Source organism: Cryptomeria japonica, chromosome 11 (assembly GCF_030272615.1).
Source record: "Cryptomeria japonica chromosome 11, Sugi_1.0, whole genome shotgun sequence".
NCBI lineage: Eukaryota > Viridiplantae > Streptophyta > Pinopsida > Cupressales > Cupressaceae > Cryptomeria > Cryptomeria japonica.
Window position 1 is genome coordinate 202,478,512 of NC_081415.1, and position 20,334 is coordinate 202,498,845.

The 20,334-nt window shown below is 35.3% G+C and overlaps 1 protein-coding gene across 3 annotated transcripts in view; it reads right to left on the reverse strand.

Annotated features, from left to right (window-relative positions):
• The window catches only part of LOC131041338 (protein virilizer homolog), a 204,525-nt gene that overhangs the window by 35,256 nt on the left and 148,935 nt on the right, over nucleotides 1-20,334 (reverse strand). For all 3 annotated transcript variants that reach the window (XM_057974388.2, XM_057974383.2, XM_057974393.2), the window contains 5 exons: nucleotides 2,442-2,597; nucleotides 2,233-2,286; nucleotides 1,919-2,136; nucleotides 1,753-1,822; nucleotides 92-417 (listed from right to left, as the gene is read on the reverse strand). In XM_057974388.2, the coding sequence (XP_057830371.2) occupies nucleotides 92-417; nucleotides 1,753-1,822; nucleotides 1,919-2,136; nucleotides 2,233-2,286; nucleotides 2,442-2,597 (824 nt within the window). The remainder of the gene's footprint in view (nucleotides 1-91; nucleotides 418-1,752; nucleotides 1,823-1,918; nucleotides 2,137-2,232; nucleotides 2,287-2,441; nucleotides 2,598-20,334) is intronic.

Here is a 20,334-nt window from a genome sequence, read left to right on the forward strand (position 1 = left end):
CAAGGAGAAATTAAGGAGCATTAATTTAATCCATGGGAAGAAAGAAGTGAACAGTCTCAAAAGATGGACAGCAGATAATAAAATGACTCACCTTTTACCTGCTGCACATAGATGTAAGATGCCTATAGCAAAGCATCTTACAATTTCAATAGCTTCATCAGAAATATGATCATCATTCTCCATTGCTGCTAACAATTTTTGCCAGCAAGATAATAAAGGACAAGATGCCACATGACTGGGTTCTTCAGAACTTGTAGTAGCAAACACATATTCACTTTCCTTTGATGTGTCTCTGCCTACAACAGATGATCGCATTTGTATAGATACAAATGCAAAAGCAGATCTTCCTAAGTTGTGACTGGACAAACTCGTTAAAACATCCCAGCAAGCTCGTAATTCCTTACCAACTTTTGAAACCTGAGAATATCTGTATCTATTAATAAAATTTGAAATATGGGACAAGACTTGAGAATTTTAGACATGTAAGAAGATTTTCAGGATGCTCTAAAATAAAAAAACATATCTTGTATTAAAAAATAGCAAAAGCACATATCAATTTTAAATGACTAAGAAGAAAATATAGGTAACTAAAGAACATAGAACTAATCAGAACTAAACATAGAAACTATATTAATATCCACAAGAAACTACAATAGATCAACGGGTCATGGAAATAGAACTAGAGACAGTAATAATTAACAATGTACTCATGAGATATGAAAATTCTGACAAAAGTACTCCCAGAGGTAAACAATGAAACATTTAAACACCATGGAAGCCTTGGACATTTAATCATTAGTTTAGCAATATCTTATTTTCTGTGTCAATAAAAGTTATGAGATGTCTATAAGCGTCTTTATATATGGAGATGGTTTGTGATGTAGCTAACTCAAGCTTTTTATAAAACCAAACCCTTTCACAAACAAATCAATATCATCTGGGTTTCTTTTTCCCACACCAGATGAACAAATCAAAACCCAGAGAATTTTCCACTGCAAAAGCTCATGGCTTGCCTGCATAACACGTCAAAATCCTATCCATTTTAGTTGTTCTGGAAATATAGTAACCTAGATAGCCAGGTTTTGTACCATATTACATGAGAGCTGGAAAATATCTGATAATATCCTGCTCAGGACAAATCATTTTCTGAATTATTAGGTTGACAATGGTTTAAAATGTAGATAGCTGTAAAGACCAGGCCTTTCAACAAACTGATTGATATCATCTGGGTTTCTCTTTTCCATGCCACATTAACAAAACAAAACTCTTGAGATTTTTCCTCTGAAGAATTTACTTCTTGCTGCCATACCAAGTCAAAGCTCTCATTAATTAAAGTTTTTCTACAAATATTTTGACCTAGATAATTAGATTCAATACCATATTACATGTGACCTTGGAAAGATGTGGCAGTGTTAATACTTTACAAAATTAAATATCCCAACTAGGACAAACCATACACAAATTTGAATAATCATGTTGACAGTGGCTGTTAACCATGCAGTGTTGGCAAACTTAAAGGAACCATTGAAAATATCATCTTGCATGTATGAAGTATAGGTGAACATAAGGTAACAGCTCTCGCAATTAAGAAAGATTAATTTGTTGCAACAGGACTAGAAAGAAGATGGACCAATAATTCACCAGAGCATCATGTTTCTTTAAAACCATAGACCATGAAGAAAAGGCGAACATAATGGAAATACCAAAAACAAATCAAACGTAACTGAAATGCTTGATTGAACAAATACTCACAATACAGAATTTTAATAGGCGTGAAATAATTGTACAATGCCCCTCAAAAGATGGACAATCAGAGAGTCGTCTGCATCCAAAAATAGAAGAAAAAATGAAACAGAAAATTAAAGCTTGAAGGTGCACATACATAAAAATCTCAGCACAAAAGAAAATGCTGACTCACCTGCTAATCACTGTAGTTGGGTAAACTGAAACTCCTGGATCACAAATGAACGAAAATGACCTGAATAGAGGAAGGCACCATTGCATCCACAGGGAGGATTCATCGTTCACAGATACCCTGTTCTCCATTGACAATTTCTCACCTATGATTGACGATTCAATTATTTTGTCCAGTGCGCTAATCAGAATATCAAGTAGCCCTTCACTCATCAAAATCTTCTGTAGAACACATAAAAGTTAAACACAGTAAGCAAAAGATGGTAGCTACAACATACCACAAATAAACCAAGAATTTTTATAGCAGCAATGAACAACCTTTGTAAAAGGATGCTCCAGTAAACCAGCTAAAAATTCAAGCAACCGCTCACCCTGATGACACAAATAACAATCCAAAACATCATATGACAGATGAAATCCAAAAAATACAAGATCATAAGAGGAATTTAAAAAGGAAAACAAAGAAGCCATGTGCTTAACTATACAATCAACGTAAAAATCTTTGCCAACATAAAATTCCCTATCACCTTGAAAGCATCCGTTTCTGAAATTGTAACTCCATTATTGATATGGTCCTGTACCCAACAAAGTAATGGCCGCAATAACACAGCACCAGAATCTGGTTTTTGACATGAAATTCGAATTACCAGCACCCTGAGGGTATCCTGCAATACTACCAAAGCCTGTACAATACATAAAGTGGATGAAAGTTACACCCTAAAGGTTCCCAGAGAATTATCACAACAACAATTGTCCAAGAATGAAAGTTATTCAATTAATTCTACCCTGGACTTCCCATAACATTAGAAATGAAGCAATACTATTAGAATATTTAATTATATTTTAGTCACCTATATTTAGTTCCTTGTTTAATGGTCATTTAGCTTTTCAGTTAATTAGCTTTTAAGCTTTATTTAGCATTTAGCTTTTTCTTTTTAATTAATTAGCTTTTAAGCTTAATTTAGCTTTTAGCTCTTTAATCTTTTACTTTAACGTTATGTTCTAATTATAGAACATCGTCTTATAACCTCTATATATATGTGTGTATATCGTTCAATGTAATCATCCGATTATTGAATCATTCATTCAATTTATTTTTCATGGTATCAAAGTGGGTCAATGGGATTCTTTAAAGTTTGGCGAATTTTTTAATAAAAATTCATGCCCTTCTTTCTGGTAAATTTTCCAGATTTTTTTTATTGTTTTTTTATTAAAAAAACGATTTTGCTTTTTATAAGGCTTTGTGAGGGTTTTTGGTTCGTGGGTGAATTTCTTTGTGCTGGGCAGCAGTTCATGTTTTTATTTAGCGTTTTGGAGATTTTCGGACCTGCAACCTGAAGTTTTTTTTGCAGATTGAAAATTTTCCTAGGGTTTCTGCAATTTTCGACTAGGGTTTTGACCCTTCAGTTCAAGTCGAAATTTTGTTTTGCTTGCAGATTCTTGGTAGGTTTTTCGAGACCTCAACTGAGTCGTCAGATTTTTTGGGTGCATCGTTTTCCGTGCCTCGATTTTTGAGCCGGCGAATCTATATTTTGTTTTTAGATTCTTTGTGGGTTTTTCGAGAGCTTTTCTAGGTGCCTCATTTTCCGCGCCTCGAATTTTGTGCCAGCAAATTTGCCTTGGAATTTAAAAACAGTTCACAATTTCTACTATTTCTGTGGACGTTGGGATTTTTGCTGTTTTTGGGCACCATTTATGTTGTTTTAAGTGTGCAGAAAATTTTAATTTCTAGGTTTCTTCCAAACATTGAAATTTGCACCTTGGAATTTGTGCCAGAATTCTCCTCCAGGGTTTCAGATTTTTTTTGCAGCTGCTTCTATTCTAATTTTTGAATCAGATTCTTTTGTCTCATGCTTTCACTAGGTTGACCTCGTTCAACATCCATTTTTGTGATGGCATTTTTTACTAACATCATGTTGGAACACAAACAAAAGTTAAACAACTATCACAACACCTGGAAACAGTGCATGTTCACGATATCTGAATATCGTTGCCTTGATTAGATTGATTTAGGCCAGACCTCGTCTTACAAGTCCCAGGGTTTTCACGATTTTTTCTTGAAAAATTTTGTCAGTTTTCTGAATTTTTCCACAAAAAATCATGGGAGGGTTTTCACGATTTTTTCCTCAAAAATTGTTCGCAGGGTTTATAATTTTCCCTTTAAAATTATCTCATCTATAATCCGCGATATTCGCGTAAGATTTTAGTTATCTGGGTTTTACCCTTTTTTTCCACAAAAACGATGATTTGTAACCTCAGATTTCTTGGTACTCTTCTACAAAAAGGTTTGCTGATTTTTTCCTCAAAATCATTGTTTCAGGCTTCAGTAATTCGTGTGTGCCAGATCTCTAATTCGCATGTGAAGGCTACATTAGCTTGGATGGCTTTTGGTATTCTTGGTCATTAACACTTTTCAGATCCAAAAGGGTCTCCACCGCCACAAAGTGTTCTTTTCATTTGTGATCAAAAGACCTGCAGTGTCTTATGTAGGGTAGTTAGTAGATAGAATGACCATTAAGGGAGGGTATTAGAATATTTAATTATATTTTAGTCACCTATATTTAGTTCCTTGTTTAATGGTCATTTAGCTTTTTAGTTAATTAGCTTTTAAGCTTTATTTAGCATTTGGCTTTTTCTTTTTAATTAATTAGCTTTTAAGCTTAATTTAGCTTTTAGCTCTTTAATCTTTTACTTTAACGTTATGTTCTAATTATAGAACATCGTCTTGTAACCTCTATATATACGTGTGTATATCGTTCAATGTAATCATCCGATTATTGAATCATTCATTCAATTTATTTTTCAAATACAAGTTTATTCTAGTCTTATTTTTTGTACTTGCAGAAACAATAATTATGTTAAATTCGGTACCAAAATTGGAATTGAAAGATTTAGGCAGTAGAGCTAACAACTAACTGAATGCCATGCCATAATACATTTTATAATTGTTCTAGGTTACATTGCTTATCTTGAGGATGAAACAAGGAATTAGTTTTAAGGTAAATATTATCCTAGGATTTTCTTTTTATACATTTTTTGCTTATTTATATTTTCAGAGGTGGTAATGGGCGGGATGATGAGAGAGACATAAAGATGATGTCCATATTTGGCAAATGATTGTTTTGTCATTGCAAATGGTAAATATGACATAAAAAGAAAAACACGTGTGACAGGCAGCAACATTATATTAATGCTCATGAGAGGTATCGATTATTATTATTGGTGTATAAATGGAATATTACCTAACCAGTTTACCTCTTAGATCCTATTCATAATAGTTTACTTACTTTTACTGAGAGCACAATCACTTTATTTTTGGAGTCATAAGATTTAGATACAGGTCGTAATCCCTTTACTTTTACATATCGTGCATTTGCATCCTTTAATAGAATAGAATTATTCTCTCATATTTGGTCTCTCTTGTACTTTCATTGAAGCTTGTAGATCTTAGGTGGCTACCTCCATACCCAAATGTTGCATAGTATAGAGCATTTTATACCAACTTTTACAATTATCTTAGTGAGTAGTTGAGAGGGATTGGAGGTAGTTGTAAGTTTTAACAATGCCTAAGTTCATTTTGAACATATTTACGCATCTTTTGAAAGGCATTATTGGAATTGGGTTGAATTTAACTTGAAGCCTTTTAAGTTTTTCTTTATGATGTAGATTCTAACTACATATTTGGAATAAGTTTGTGCATTCTCTCAATCTTGTAGTGAAATTCAACTGAAATTCAACTTCACTGTGTGAATGTCTTCTAAATTTGGATGAAATTCCAAGGCTTTGTAGTCAGTCAACCAGCTAACAGGCTTCTAAGATTAAACTGTATAAACCTAAGGGAGCTCCATAAAGATTAGCATATGGAGGGAAAGTAAGGATTTTTAATTTGGTCTCAAATGCCACTTATATGCCAAATAGGTAAAGTTGTTTCCATTAACATCACATGTGCACTTAGTTACTTGAGTTCTTTACTTCATATATTTTATTATTCTAGAACATTCCCCAGAGGTTTGGGTGACATCCCCTATGTGTTGGACATCCCAAGGACTTGTGGATTTGAAGGAAGGACTAAACAACTTGGCTCCATTTGATGTATAAATATTTTTTCTTAATAACTTTATTAAGGAAAAAAGGGCTAAAAATCTAAAAGGGGGATTTTCAATGCAATTGCAACACCTCATTTAATTTTTGAAATTTTGGCTGCTTTTTCTTTGTTCGAATCATTTAATAGCCATCCACAAGTATTCTCCCAAAAATTTGGGCAAAAATTTCTCATCCCTAAAACCTTGTCCCAACATCCCAAGAATTTAAAGAAATACTAATCTTTTCAAAAGACAAGAGACAAATCTTATTCACATGCAAACCTAAAACATACCTAGCATCCCTATAGATGCCAACTAGTGTTCGCCTTGATGATTGTTTACAATTATGTGATGCAAGCAAGACTGTATCCAATTTGAAGCAATTTGTCTCCCCTATTGTTCATTATTGGCATTGTTTGGCCTATCTGCCATCCAAGGGCATTGGTTTGTGTAGTTGTTCTTACCATAGATGATTAAAGCAACCTTGAAATTATTTTTCTTTGATCGTTGAGGTTCCACATTACTTTCTTCCATGCATTGGCTTGTGTTTCCATTTTTGTTTCAAGATAAGTTCCTCCAATTCTCAGCTTTTCTCACATTCCTTAAAAAAAATTCAAACAACTTTATCAAATTTCTTATCATATGGAGTAAAATTTTACTTATTTGACTTAAACCCTTCTCATATTAACTTCTTTCACATAAACCCTTCTCAATTAACCTTCTTATGGTCTGTTAAAACTCAAATCCTCTACTCTTGTCTCAAGGGTTTCTCAAAAATATAAGTTATCGGATCAGATTGTGCAAATCCACTTGTCCCTATTTGGGTATTCCATTCCAAAATAAACTTGTGGATCCTAAAACACTCATCCTTATGTATCGAGGCACATACTTATGAAGTCAAGTGAACTTTTCCTAGTATTGAATTATGGATATTCCCCTATTTGAGTTTCCAAAAGTCTTATCATTTTCTAGAATTAAAATAGTTGAGGAAGACATTGTTTACAAAACAAGTTGATGACTATATCCAATATAACATCCTCACCCATGAGATCTTGCTCTCCTTTCAAGTTGTCCCAAAAAGCTCCCACTTTATTCATCAACTCAGTGACTCCACATTCAGTTTTCTAGTGTTCAGAGTTGTTTCTTAATTCAAAGCATCATTCCATTTGGACAACCACAACTCAAATCTATCTCCAAGTTTGCTTCCATCATATTTTGATTGAAGGATTTTCTTGAACTCCTTAATAATTCATTAGTCATCTCCATTCCTCTTGAATCCGTTCCCCTTTTTGGCAGTTCAGGTTGGTTTGGTATCTCATTTTGAAGCAACAGATTCATATCCTCAAATTCAAGCGACTCATTCAGATTCTCTTTTTCAAGACTCTCATCATTTTGTGTGTGTAAGTCATTCAGGTTCTATTCCAAGGCATTTATTTTGTCTCTTTGTTCCATCAGCCTCACCATTACGGCATCTAATTTACATTGTTGATCGTTCTTGGTAGCTTCTACATTGTTTTTGTCTCCAGCCTTGTGGATGTTAGAACACCCTTCAAGATTTTTTTTATTCATATATATATATATATATAGTGATGTATTCTTCACACAATACTCACATGCACTACAAAAAACTTGATTACAAATAGGTGCTGAAGGCCTTTATTACTAGTGCAATTCCTTCTGTTTTTTAGTACATAGATACATTTAGTATCTTAAACCCAACTTCCCAAGATGCATGAGCTTTATGTTCGATTTATACTATTACCCTAGTTTCAATCTTCCTGCCAGCCTCATTTTCCAGGTGTGCCCTGTAGTGAGCATCCATCTCCTGTTTTCATTCCTATTTACCAAATACTGCTGCAGCTCTACGCCAATCCTGAGCATCCTATTGATGTTCAAATATTAAGGTTCTCAAACTATCCACAATGTCAACTTGGCTTGACTCTATCCAGTTCAATCCTGGCGGAAAAACACAAGTTCCCCTCTCAGAGTCAATGTTTTATTTAAGTTTTACCCATAACTGCCATAACAATTTTAATAGAAAAGATCAGTTCAATGTTTAGCAGTTACAACAAGTTTAGACATTGATGAGTCCTAGCCCCAGTGCTGAACCTAGGACTCTCATACCATATGTCACAACTCCATTTACTAGAGCCATCAGAGATACCATTTACTACCAATAAATACACTTATTAACTTGCTTAATCCTTTTCTTTTCATTCTGAAATCCTAGGATGTACATATCAACTAGAATATAGTCATGATAATATGTAAAGAAAACCATGGTGATAATACAATATCAAAAGTGTTCCTGAGATTCAATTTGCCATTAGTAACTACTCATTCCCTTTAACTCACAATTAAAATTTTGGCAAATAAACTGACATGTACAGTTATATTTCACAGCATATATAATCAGAAATCGGCTGGAACGGCTTATCAATGCCCTTACAACAATCTGATTTATATCTCCAAATATCAAATCTGAATATGATATATTGGCTCATTCTAACTTCTGTAATATACTAGTATTTTGCAATTTGCAAAAACTATGTATAGCACACATAAAATACATTAATCATGAGTAAATTTGATTCAGAAATCCGAAAGCTAATAATGTTTAAAGTTAAATAAGCAATCTTGAAATTCACTTCCTTTGTGTTCTACTGATGTAAGTTTTATCTCTACGACAAACTGCCATCATTTTTACCAGCTTTGGATTTCTACTCTGTGCCAAGTGCAAATATTTTCTCTGCACCGATGTGGCTTTGCTCTGTGACCCTACTCAAAGAATTCAATATTTGCACACATATTGCTCTCTTTCCCTAAAGTTTAAGCCTTCCTCACAGATTTTCAATGATAGTCCAAGCTTATGCGTGGATACTCCTCCATTTTGTTTCTCTGCTATAATTGCAGAGGGCTTTTTATCAACAAGGAAACCCCTGATGTAATGAACCAAACAGTTAGGACACCAAAATTTCAGTACAATGGGATTTCAAAAAAATATTAAAAAATTGATGAATTAGGTTCCTAATTTCAGAAAGTTTTCATTACTCAAACGACTAGAAGAGAAGATGTGTCTCATTAACAATTGACAGGCAGCTATCTCTATGCTTGAGCAATGTTACATCTCCCATACCACCACAACACATTTTGAACATGCCAACCACACCTTCCTGCAACTCTCTTGGCTCTTAAACATCTCCCTAGACAAAATTTCGTAAACTACAGGTAACACCCTTGTAAACAATTCTACTCCAGTGAAAATAATTATTTAGCCCTTTGAGCTAAGAAACAACTTTTCTATCTCTTCTCAAAATCTCACATGACTTCAGTGTAGGGAGTTGAGCTAGCCTTTTCCCCAAAAGATGCACCTGTTCAAGAAACCGCTACCATTCCAGTTAAGCATCTCATAGGAGACTGTTAAACCGTCATGAATCCCAAGGGGAGACACTAGACACATTCCAACAATCTCCCCCTCAAAGTTACTCGAGGGGGTTCAAACTTGTGACCCCACTTTGATACCACTTGTAGGGACTTGAGCCGGCCATTTTTCCCAAAATATGCACCTATTCAGGAAACTACTACAATTGCAGTTAAGGATTTCATAGGAGGCTGTTAAACCATGTCACAAATCCCAAGGAGAAACACTGGAAATGTTCCAACATTTAGGTGGGGGAGCCTCAAAAGGAGTGTGCTTTGATTATTGCAGACAAAAAGGAGAACAAGTGGGCTAAAGGCTACTATTAGTAATTCCCGCGTGATTGCATACTAGACCATCTACATGATGCCATTTTCAGACCTTGGTGGAGATGGTATCTCCATTGTCTGCAGGAATTGTAATGGTTTTCTATGGCCTTCTCAATGTACCTTTCAGGATATTATTGCTTAATAAAATATAGTCTTAAACACTAAGACTCGCAAGAACCTTGAGCAGGCTCTCCTTGTAATGTCCCCTTTTGAAATAGGATTTAATAATAAATAATAATAGTAAAATTGAAATATAAAAGAAATAAAATAAAACATAATATAATTAAAATTTAATTAAGTTTAATGAATGGTCAAAAGGCATGAAATAGAAAGTTGTGACTCCCTCAAACATGAGATATAAAAGGGAGAAGAATTCATTTGAAAGGAGATATGGAGGAAGAGAGAATGGAGCATGTGAATCAAGGAAGGATTAATGGAAGAAGAAAGGAGTGGGAAGAAAAAAAAGGGAGTGACTCTTTCAATGGACGGTAATTATGAAGGGTTGTACTCTTTCATAGGGTGGTAATTGTGAAATGTTGTGACTCTTTCAAAGGGTAGAAATGATGAAAGGTTGTACTATTTCAAAGGTTGGTACTTGTGAAAGGATGTGACTCTTGCAAATGGCAGACATGATGAAGACATGTAACTTCTCCCTCACATTAGAAGAAAGGGAAGAAGATTTCATTTAAGGAGGACATGCAAGGGAGATCAAATTGATAAAAAAAAATAATTGTTCTCAAAAGGCATTAATGGATGGTGGTGACTCAATTATTATGAAAGGTGGTGACCCCTTTACCGATAAAGTATAAAGGAGAAATCATTCCAAGCATTCAAGGATTACTTATCAATCATCACTCACCAATACATCAAATTAGTACTCACTCAATCATCACTCATCACTCTATGAATTTAGCATTCATTTAATCATCATTCACCAATGTATCAAATCATCAAATCAAAGGAAATCATTCAATCATCCATCAATCATCAATTGATAACAAAGGGATCAAGCAAACAAACCAACAATCAATCCTTCCATCAATTCAATGAGTATAATTACAGCCATTCAAACATCAACTATTCAAGCATCAACCATTCTATTATCAAATAATTCAAATATCAATCATTAAAGCATCAATCCTTCAAGCATCAATTCATTTGAGTATCATTTAAGTATACTCTCATCAATCCTTCAAGAAATGATGATAAAGAGAAATCAAGTAGTCAATGATACTCTAGAAAACTCCTTGGGCAATCAGTTTTGAATTTAAGCAGACAGCCTTCTGAGTTTACGGAGCTGAATGACCAGTCATTCTTCATATCAAATACACCACCCCAAGATGGATGGAGTGGAGGTCCTGCCATGCTTGTGGGCCAGGACGTCAAATGGACCAAAAATCAATTTCATGCTCTTGGGCTTGGTTCAAGAGGGTAGTCTTTATGTGTCTTATCAAGCACGCCACCTCAAGATGGATGGACTGGAGATCCTGTCATGCTTGTGGGCTCAGAGGCCGAGTGGACCAGAAATCCATTCCGTGCTCTTGGGCTTAGTCAAGGAAAACAGCCATCCTCCAAGGTGGACTGAGGGATGGAATGGATCTAAAATCGCTCCATGCTCTCACAATACAAGGACAACCATCCTTGAGATAGTTGTTTGCAAGCATTTCCAATGAATTCCTAAAATGGTTGACTATAAGGAATATGCTATGATATATTTAAATTTAATATTAATGATGCAATGATTTATTGATCTGAGTTTATTCATCTTCGACAAGACAGTCCAAATGAGAGTTACTGGAAAAAGTCGAGCAAAAATCAGGAATATCCCAAGATGGGACATTACACTCCATCGAAAAGAGAAGCTCAATCAATCAATCCATAAGAGATGGCATTTACCATCAATACATCTAGGTTATATGAACCTTCCCTCAAAATTCTCTCAAACCCTTAATTTGTCCCCCCCAAGACAACACAAAAGAGAAAAGCGTGCAAGGTAGAACCTTCCTTTGAATTAGAAAGGGAAGCTACCTTTTGAATAGTGAAGGAAATGATAATAAACCTTCACATGGTAAATTAAAACAGATTTAGAAACAACAAGGTTTCTTTGAGCACACAATACAAACTTAAAAGTAAAACCAATCATTTTGTTATCAACTAAGGCAGCACAAGGTGGGATTTTATGATTTTAGTTTAACATGGGAAAATATAAGAAACTAGCAAATATTCACTCTTCTCTACTAATGCAAATATTGAAAAGGCATGCGTACAACACAAATATGAAATTGGATGACAAGATATTATGAATTAAACAAGGATATTTGCATACAAATCTCAAGTCAATAAGTACTACAATACAAAGCTTGCAATAACTACCAAACAATATTCAATTCCCAATATCACAATATCTCCACTAGTAACCCCTTGAATAGCAATCTCAACATCTAGCCATAAAATTACTTTTAGAAAATGTAACTACCAATAACATTTATTAAGTGTTTACTATTAGAATAATATCTTTCTCTTTGTGTTACTAATGGTCGTTTAAGTAGTTTCTAATTTCTAATCCTAAAAACAATGATGACAATGGATGATACTTAGATAGACAAATTCCCTCAAATCAAGTCTTGCTTCATCATGATGACAACAACTACACAAACTTGATGCAATCTTTTGACGAAATGGAAGGTTTTCACATTGTGAATACATCACCCAAGTACCCAATATTAATGCAACTTGAACAAGTATCCACAATCGAACTTAGCATAATGATGAGGTTCAGGCTAACTTTACACTATAGCTTACAATCAACAAACCACGAAAAGTATGAACCAAGGAACTCATCATAATATCTTCATAAACATCCACAATGATCAATGAACTCGAATTAATCTTGAGAAGTAACATGGAACCATGCAAAATGTAGAAACATAACATGTACATCCACCATAACTTCAATAAAAATGTTGAACTGATTTCAGCATAACTTGGCAACAATTTCAAGCTTCCTCCTCCTACTCTACTCTACTTCTTACTACTAACTCTTTGACTACTAACAATTAACTAACAATTAACTATTAACCTTTACAAATAAGAGGATTGAGCCTTATATAGAGGTCTCATTACATTTCAAAGGCTCAAATTGATTCAAGATCAATGGCCAAGATTACATAATAAAACCCTAATTAGGGTTAGACTAAATAATAAAAAAAAAATTGGACACATGTCCATCTTTAAGCTTGAACCAATAGGAATTAACGTTAAGTACGTTGAACGAACTTCGATGTAGTGCCATGTGTCACTTGTTGCCTCCTTGTATGAATCAGGTTCAACAAATTTGGACAAGTTGACTTGGAAGAATTCAATTTAGTTGATGATTAGATGCCACCTCATAATGCCTTGTAGATCATCACAAAGTGTGTGGTGGAGCAATATCTCTTGATACTCAACATTTCTAATTGCTTGATGTGATGATGATAGGGCACATTCCCAAATTGTATCATCTTTGCATGATCAAGTCGACAATCTAACTTTTCTTAACTCTTCTGAAACTATCTACTTCCTTGATCACACTTTGCATTTCAATCCTCACACTTGGGATTCTTCCTACTTGTGATGAATCTAGACCTTGATAATATTTGATGTAGACTTTGTGATCATTGATTTTCCTAGTAACTCTAACTTCAATACCCTACCTTCATGTAATTTCTTCCTCAACTAGGATCATCTCCTTATACTGACAATTATGGATTTTCGAAGGAAATTGAAGATAGTCATATTATCCATCAACCTCATCGTTATGCCCTAAATACCTTGATATTACTCCATTTACCTTGAATGTCCTAAATCCTTGGGTTTGTAGAACTGTCTCCTTATAGTGGTTGCATCCCTTGAGGTGACGCTTAAGTCCTTGATATAATGAGGTGAGGCCTTTTATCTTAAATGCCTTCCTCTTGAGCTCATGATCTTAATGGAATGAACCTAAAGAGAAAAAGAAGTTTCATATCAAACAGCAAACCGACACTTAACAAATCAAACAAAAAAAACCCTTTTCAACCTAGAAAGCCAAGAAATGTGACTGAGAAAATGAATTCTAATGGTGAAATTCGCCCTATCAGGTCATAAGTTTGTACTAGGGTTTGGATAAATTAACATAAGGTATGTTGGTTAAAGTCTGCTAGTCAAGCTATTGTGCCAAGAAAAGGAGGGATTGATTATTTGACATTGAACTTAAATTTTCCTTTATAGCATTCCTACACCCTCTCAAGTTGCATCTTACCCCATTTTAGCTGACTTGGGTTCAAACACGTGTTTTGCTCATCAAACTTGAATTTACCCATTAAAGTGGGCTGACTTTAAATCCTAACCCTTAGGCTAGTTTTGGTAACCTACATGCACAAACCATGCTGCAATTAGTTTTCTCTAATGCACAATTGAGCGCTAAACTCATACACCCTAGCAAGTCGACCTTTAGGTGCTTGATTCATTTTTCTTTATCATTCCCTTTTCTCACTTCTAGTCAAATGGGCTCACCTATTCATCTTGAAGGATATAAATAAAGAACATATTATCTTCCAAAACATAAATTCAATCACTGATTTGCTCTGCCCTATAAATCAAATCTGCCTTTAAGATGCTTTAGTCTGATTTTATATTGTTCTCTCAAGTATGATTTTAGGATCCGTCAAGGTCTGAGCGCACATCAAGGGGTCCCTTGCAGAATGGATTTGGAGGGTTGCATTGCACCATGTAGAGAGCACTTAAGACGTGTTTGTACAAACTAGGGTAGAGTGCACTTCAAGAGTCAAGCTACGCAACACATCATATCAGCAGACTCAATGCACGCTCTTGCATGAGAAAGTGAGCACAATCAAGGTGTAACCTTGCACAAAGCAAGAGGAGCACATATAGAGGATGAGTATGCATAAACACTTCTCACTTGACTGCAAATGGAATAGGTGCCTGCCTTAATGGGTTCTCCAAGGTCTAGTTTTGATACCCTTGATCTTATTTCAACTTCTTCTTATAGGCACATATGATGGAGGCTCTTGTATTAGCAGATGTTTAAAGTTGAAAGGTAGTATCCTCGTGTTATCTTGCACACTTTATGTATTAACGCACCCAAGTTGGTATGATGCATAAGTCCCCTTGGGAGCACACTTAGTGCCCATGTTTGCATAAATTCATACATACCTCAAAGGGGTAATCTTATATTTAGGCAACATTTTATGATCTCTACCCTATCCCAAGCGCATTTGAAGTGCACACATGTATTGGCAGATTTATAGGCCTAACTTGCATAAAGAGGTCAGCGCATCGGGGTAATCATGTATAGCATTTAGACCTTGGGTGGGATTTTGGCCCTGGTTTGCACAAATTTTCCTAGAGTGGATTTTGGACTCTAGCCTACACAACTTTGTACATTAATCAAGGGGTTGGTCCCATAGTCAATTTTCAACTTGATTCATGTTCTTCTTATCTAATCTCTCATTCCCTGATCTCTTGCCTAATGATCCCTCTTTCCTTGGGCACAGTTAAACATCCTCCTTGTATATTGATTTCATTCTCATCTCATTTGACTTGAACTACTCATCTCATACCCCATAAGTGTATATCAAGGGCCCTCTTGCATTGGGGATCTGATGTGTACACATGCACTAAATATGGACTTAAAGTTCGCATCCTCTTGTTCCTCGAGCGCATCTAGATAGATGTCTTGCAATGTTTCATGTAGAGTGGGATTTATAACTTTGACCACACAATTGTTGGTGGGCACTTGATATCTATGTTTGCACAAGATCACATGGAGGTGAGCGCTTAAGAGGGGTAACATTGCACAACTTTGATACTGTTTTGACCTGTGCTTGCATGGTGAGGGCACACCTAAGGAGCCAATTTATTTCTTGAGTGCAAATGAGAGGTGTGTTTGCACAACTTGATCAACATCATTCTTCCTCAACATTGATCGTATGAGAGGGGTCACCATGTACAAACTACTAAGGCGAAATGCACAAAATCAAATACATGAGTGCATACTAAAGGTAGGCTTGATCAAAGCTTAGTGGCATTGAAGGGTTGGAGTGCACAACCTTATACATACTCAAAGGGGGTTGAATCTAACTTAGTCAAATTTTCACCTGAGCTATCCCCCTAGGTGCTACATGATATGATCTTACAACTCATGGTTCTAAGTTTATGTGCTTGCAATTCCTAGCGGAACTACAAGCAAGCCTACCTCTATATGCCCTTCAACCTAGTCCAAATGACCTCTTGTACTCAAACAACATTGACATCCTTGACATCTTCTGACAACACATAACAACTTTAGCAACTTGACAATTCCACAACATGACATCAACCTTTCAATTCTAACAAGCAATCTCCTCTCAAGAGCAAAGGTTAACACTTAAGAGACCATTGCCAAGCTAAAACGACCACCCTAAAAAGCAAAAAGCGAGGGTCCCCATTTGCAATGGGGCGATGTGTGAAAACACCACAACACCCTTTATTGATGTTACATATGTCAAGCGTGACAATGAGAACACAACTAGATTAGAATAAAAGATGTTTATATTAAGTTGTTATGAGTGTTTTAGAATGATGGGAAAATGCAACTAGTAGCAAATCGGTGCCATCATCCACTTAGGCAACAGAATCTCTAAGTTCATACAAAATTGTAATACTTGTAACCAAAGGTGATACCATAATCAAGATATCACAAAAGACGTTGTCTATCAAAACGCACAAGCAAGTTAGGCTCTACACATACATTCTAAAAAAATAATAGATGTTTACAAAATTGAGACTATTCGATCATCTGTGAGCATACTAATACATTTTCTTTATTGTTTTGAGAAAATACATCACACCAATATCATTGTGAGGATTTTACAATCATCTAGTTCACTATTTGATTAGCACGCGGCCGAAAATATACCTTACACACATGGAGACACTCAAAGTTTATTCTACCTTTAATCATTCATTCTTCAAAGATTACAATATGTTATTGTGATTATGGGATGAACCCAAACTATTACAATTACAAAATGCAATACCCAAATCTGTAAATTGTGAAGCCTAGGTTTCTACTATGTGATTTTTTCTCTGTACCATGTTCCCATATTCTTTATTCTTCTTTTTCATCTTCCTTTTTAGTGATGCCCTTTTTATCCCTAATACCCTGAAAGAGAAGCATCAAATTTTTAATGAATGCCTAGACCAACAACTAGTACAATTGCATAGAAAACCCATACGCATCAAGCATCATCTTCCCTAACTTGCATCATGAATCACAATGCAATTCCATTTGGATGCACTAGAAAACATGCGGGAATGTTCTTACCTAACCTACAACTGCCCTCTATATTTATGGCACCACTATTTCTGATGTGCATGCTAAGAAAAAACCTGTGACGTTGTTGGAATAGATATTGAGCTTCACCCACTCCATTAAAAAACACATTCAGCACTTCCCCTTTTTCAGCTGCTAAGAGTGTGTGAATCCACACCAATAATGATGAATAGTCATTTTCAAGAAAGAAAATCTGATTTGGAAGTTCAGCACATTAATCAAGTCATTAATAGCAGCCTAGGATGCACCGGTGGTACATGGGTGCAAGCTCCAAGAGTTTCATAGTGCTACAAATAAGTAGCACCCTATCTGTAATTAAAATATTCAATTTATTTGCCCTTTACTTGCGATGTTGGACCTTTTGGCCTTTCATGAACCATGTCACATTGTCAACAAAATGGCAAACTTTTGAACCATGCCACACTTTTGCATGATTTGTGAACTCACAAACCATGCAACATTTGAACTTAGTTACTTTCTCCTTCATCCCCCTTTGTTTCAATTTGTCAAAATTTAGGCCTTACCAAAATCATGTCAACAAATTCAAAGAACTAAGATCTCACTAACCCCCATTCACACATTGAGCATTAACCTCTGTGGAACCATGTCGAAGGTTCAATTGGTTCTTAAACCTTCAAAAGCTCCAACAATAATACTTAGAATTTTCTACTTTCTTTCACATCAAAGATTTGGGCAACCCTTTTCATTGTTATGGTTCTGAGTTCAAGAGGCAGGGATGACAAGGAATTCATCCTATAAGGTATGCAAACAATGGGAAATCCAAATACACAATCTCGGGGGGGTAACCAAGCTTTGGAGTGTCGAGGATCAAGGTTTGAGCATAACTCATGACAGGTACCCAAGGAGAGGGATAGGTACACAAGGAGAGAGAAGGTTGAAAGTCAGACTCTAACATAGGTAACTTAGTTCATCTGGATGAGTGCCACAGAATTGGAGGTTGGAAAGAACGCATGTCGAGAAGAGGAAACCCAATGGCCCAATAAGGGAAAGAGATGAGTGAAGAGAATAGGCAAATAGCAAGTGAGGATGCAAAGCCCATTAACTCAATAAAGATAAAGGGGAAATCTGACTTGGGTGGAATGACATGCATAGAAGGGGAACTCCGAAAAAACCTTGCAAACACTTAGAAATTATGGCATACAACCTCTCCACTTAGACATATTCTATGACCTTGCAACATTCAGCAACATTATAGCCACCTGGAAATGGTAGAGTACAACACTTTTGTGAACCTTGACCAAGGTAGGCCCATTTGGAACTATCTTAGATCAATTATCTATTATGAGCTAAACAAGGCCAAAATGCATAGAGAGGCATTACTTAAGCAAAAAGGACACAGTCAAAATGGGGTGCCAACAAGCTCCTCAAATGAAACTTTCTCATTCTAGGCATGATACATCCTCCAAAGAAACTTGAAACTACCAACTCATTAAACCATATTAGTGACTTAAATTTGAAAACCCTAGTCATCAAGATGAAACCTTGGTCATTAAGCTTTGTTACATATGACCCCTAATAATCTATCCATGGTACAACCACTACACAATGATCGTAAAACACCTTAATGAAGAATGAAGGAAATAATATATTCTTTGTGTTTCATTTTCAAATTTTCATTAGCATATGCCAAATCTATGAGCTTGGTGTTATGAAGCTTGTTGTAGGTGTCGGAAAGTTGAAAAAGAATGCTAATCCTCAGATAGCTATAATTAAAATTAAAAAATCTACTAATAATGATGACTAAGATACTAGGAAACTTACTTCAATGGTGTTGGTCTTGGTATTGTAGGTGGTACTTCTTCCACAACCAACTCTTCATGTTTCTAAGCGTTGTATCCTTCATGATGCTCACTATTAGACCTTCATGAGTGCTTTTGGCATGTTTTGGCTTTCAAACTTGCTCCCAACACCTCAAGCATGCAGGTTATCACTTAAAAGCCACTATTTTCTTGTTTTGATGTTTGATTTTTTATCATCCAGCTGTGATAGACTTGGGCACTCATGAGCAACTTTTTGAAGATTAAGAACATGGCTTTTTTTGACATTTGAGTCATGACACACATATATGGCCTCCAGTGCACTTTTTCATGTTCAAAATTGATTTTATGGATGTCATTGCATCCTCTATTCTAGAGGATCACTCAAGTGATTTTCTCTCTCTAGGTGCACCTTTTGAGAACTTGATGCACTTTCCCTTCTTATTTGAAGTTCACTCAAACAACTCTCTAGGCACACGTTTTAAGGTCTCGATGCACACTATGTTATGTTATGATGTTGATTTTTCACATTCCAATAAGTAAGCATCCTCTTGAGTCACTTGAGTGACTTTTTTCCTATTTTGTTCTTGACATTGAAAATTTCATGCAGTTTTTCCACTTTAAGTAACTTTTTCTTCTGATTTTAAGTCATCATTAACCTGTTCTTGACATCGAAAATTTCATGCAGTTTTTCCACTTTTAAGTAACTTTTTCAATAGAAGTTCACTTCATATAGCCTTTTTCTCACTCAAAAGCTCTCAAATGCACCTACCAAATGAAACTCACTCGAAAGTGTATTTCCACCTATTAGTGTACACCTGAACTACTTACACAACTTTTATAAGCTTCAAATTGTCAAATATTGTTTATCCTTTGTCCAAACATGCTTCACGAAGCTTTGGTGACTATTTCCCTATCTTTAAATGCCTTTGCCTTTCCTTCATTGTCCAATCTTTATCTCAACCCTACCTAATGCAATAGAAGACTTTTTATTGTTGGCCCTACAAAAATGTTAAACTAAAAATAATGATGATAGCATTAGATAACCACCGGGACCAAGGACACATGCATTGCTTGCAAATGAGAAACAATCAAAATAGTTACTTAAAACATGAATCAATATGAAAATTTTGTATGGCCACAACACTTCTTTTATTTTCAATTTTATGCAAGAATTGGAAAACTGACTCAACACTTTGCTATGCTTGAGATAGTCTTTGAAGATTTTGAGCCAAATCTCAAGCATAATTAGTCAAACACCCTCTTTCTCTCAATCTTCAAACACATATCTTTTGCATATAGAATGCAAATTTGATAAAAAAATTAAAATTGCATAGAAAACCATGAAGAAAATCATAACAAAAAAAAAACCATGAAGAAAATTGCAAGGGTGTAAATTTCATTACTAACACATTCTTCTTGGAACAAATCACTCGTCAAAGCTTATTATTTATAAAAACTG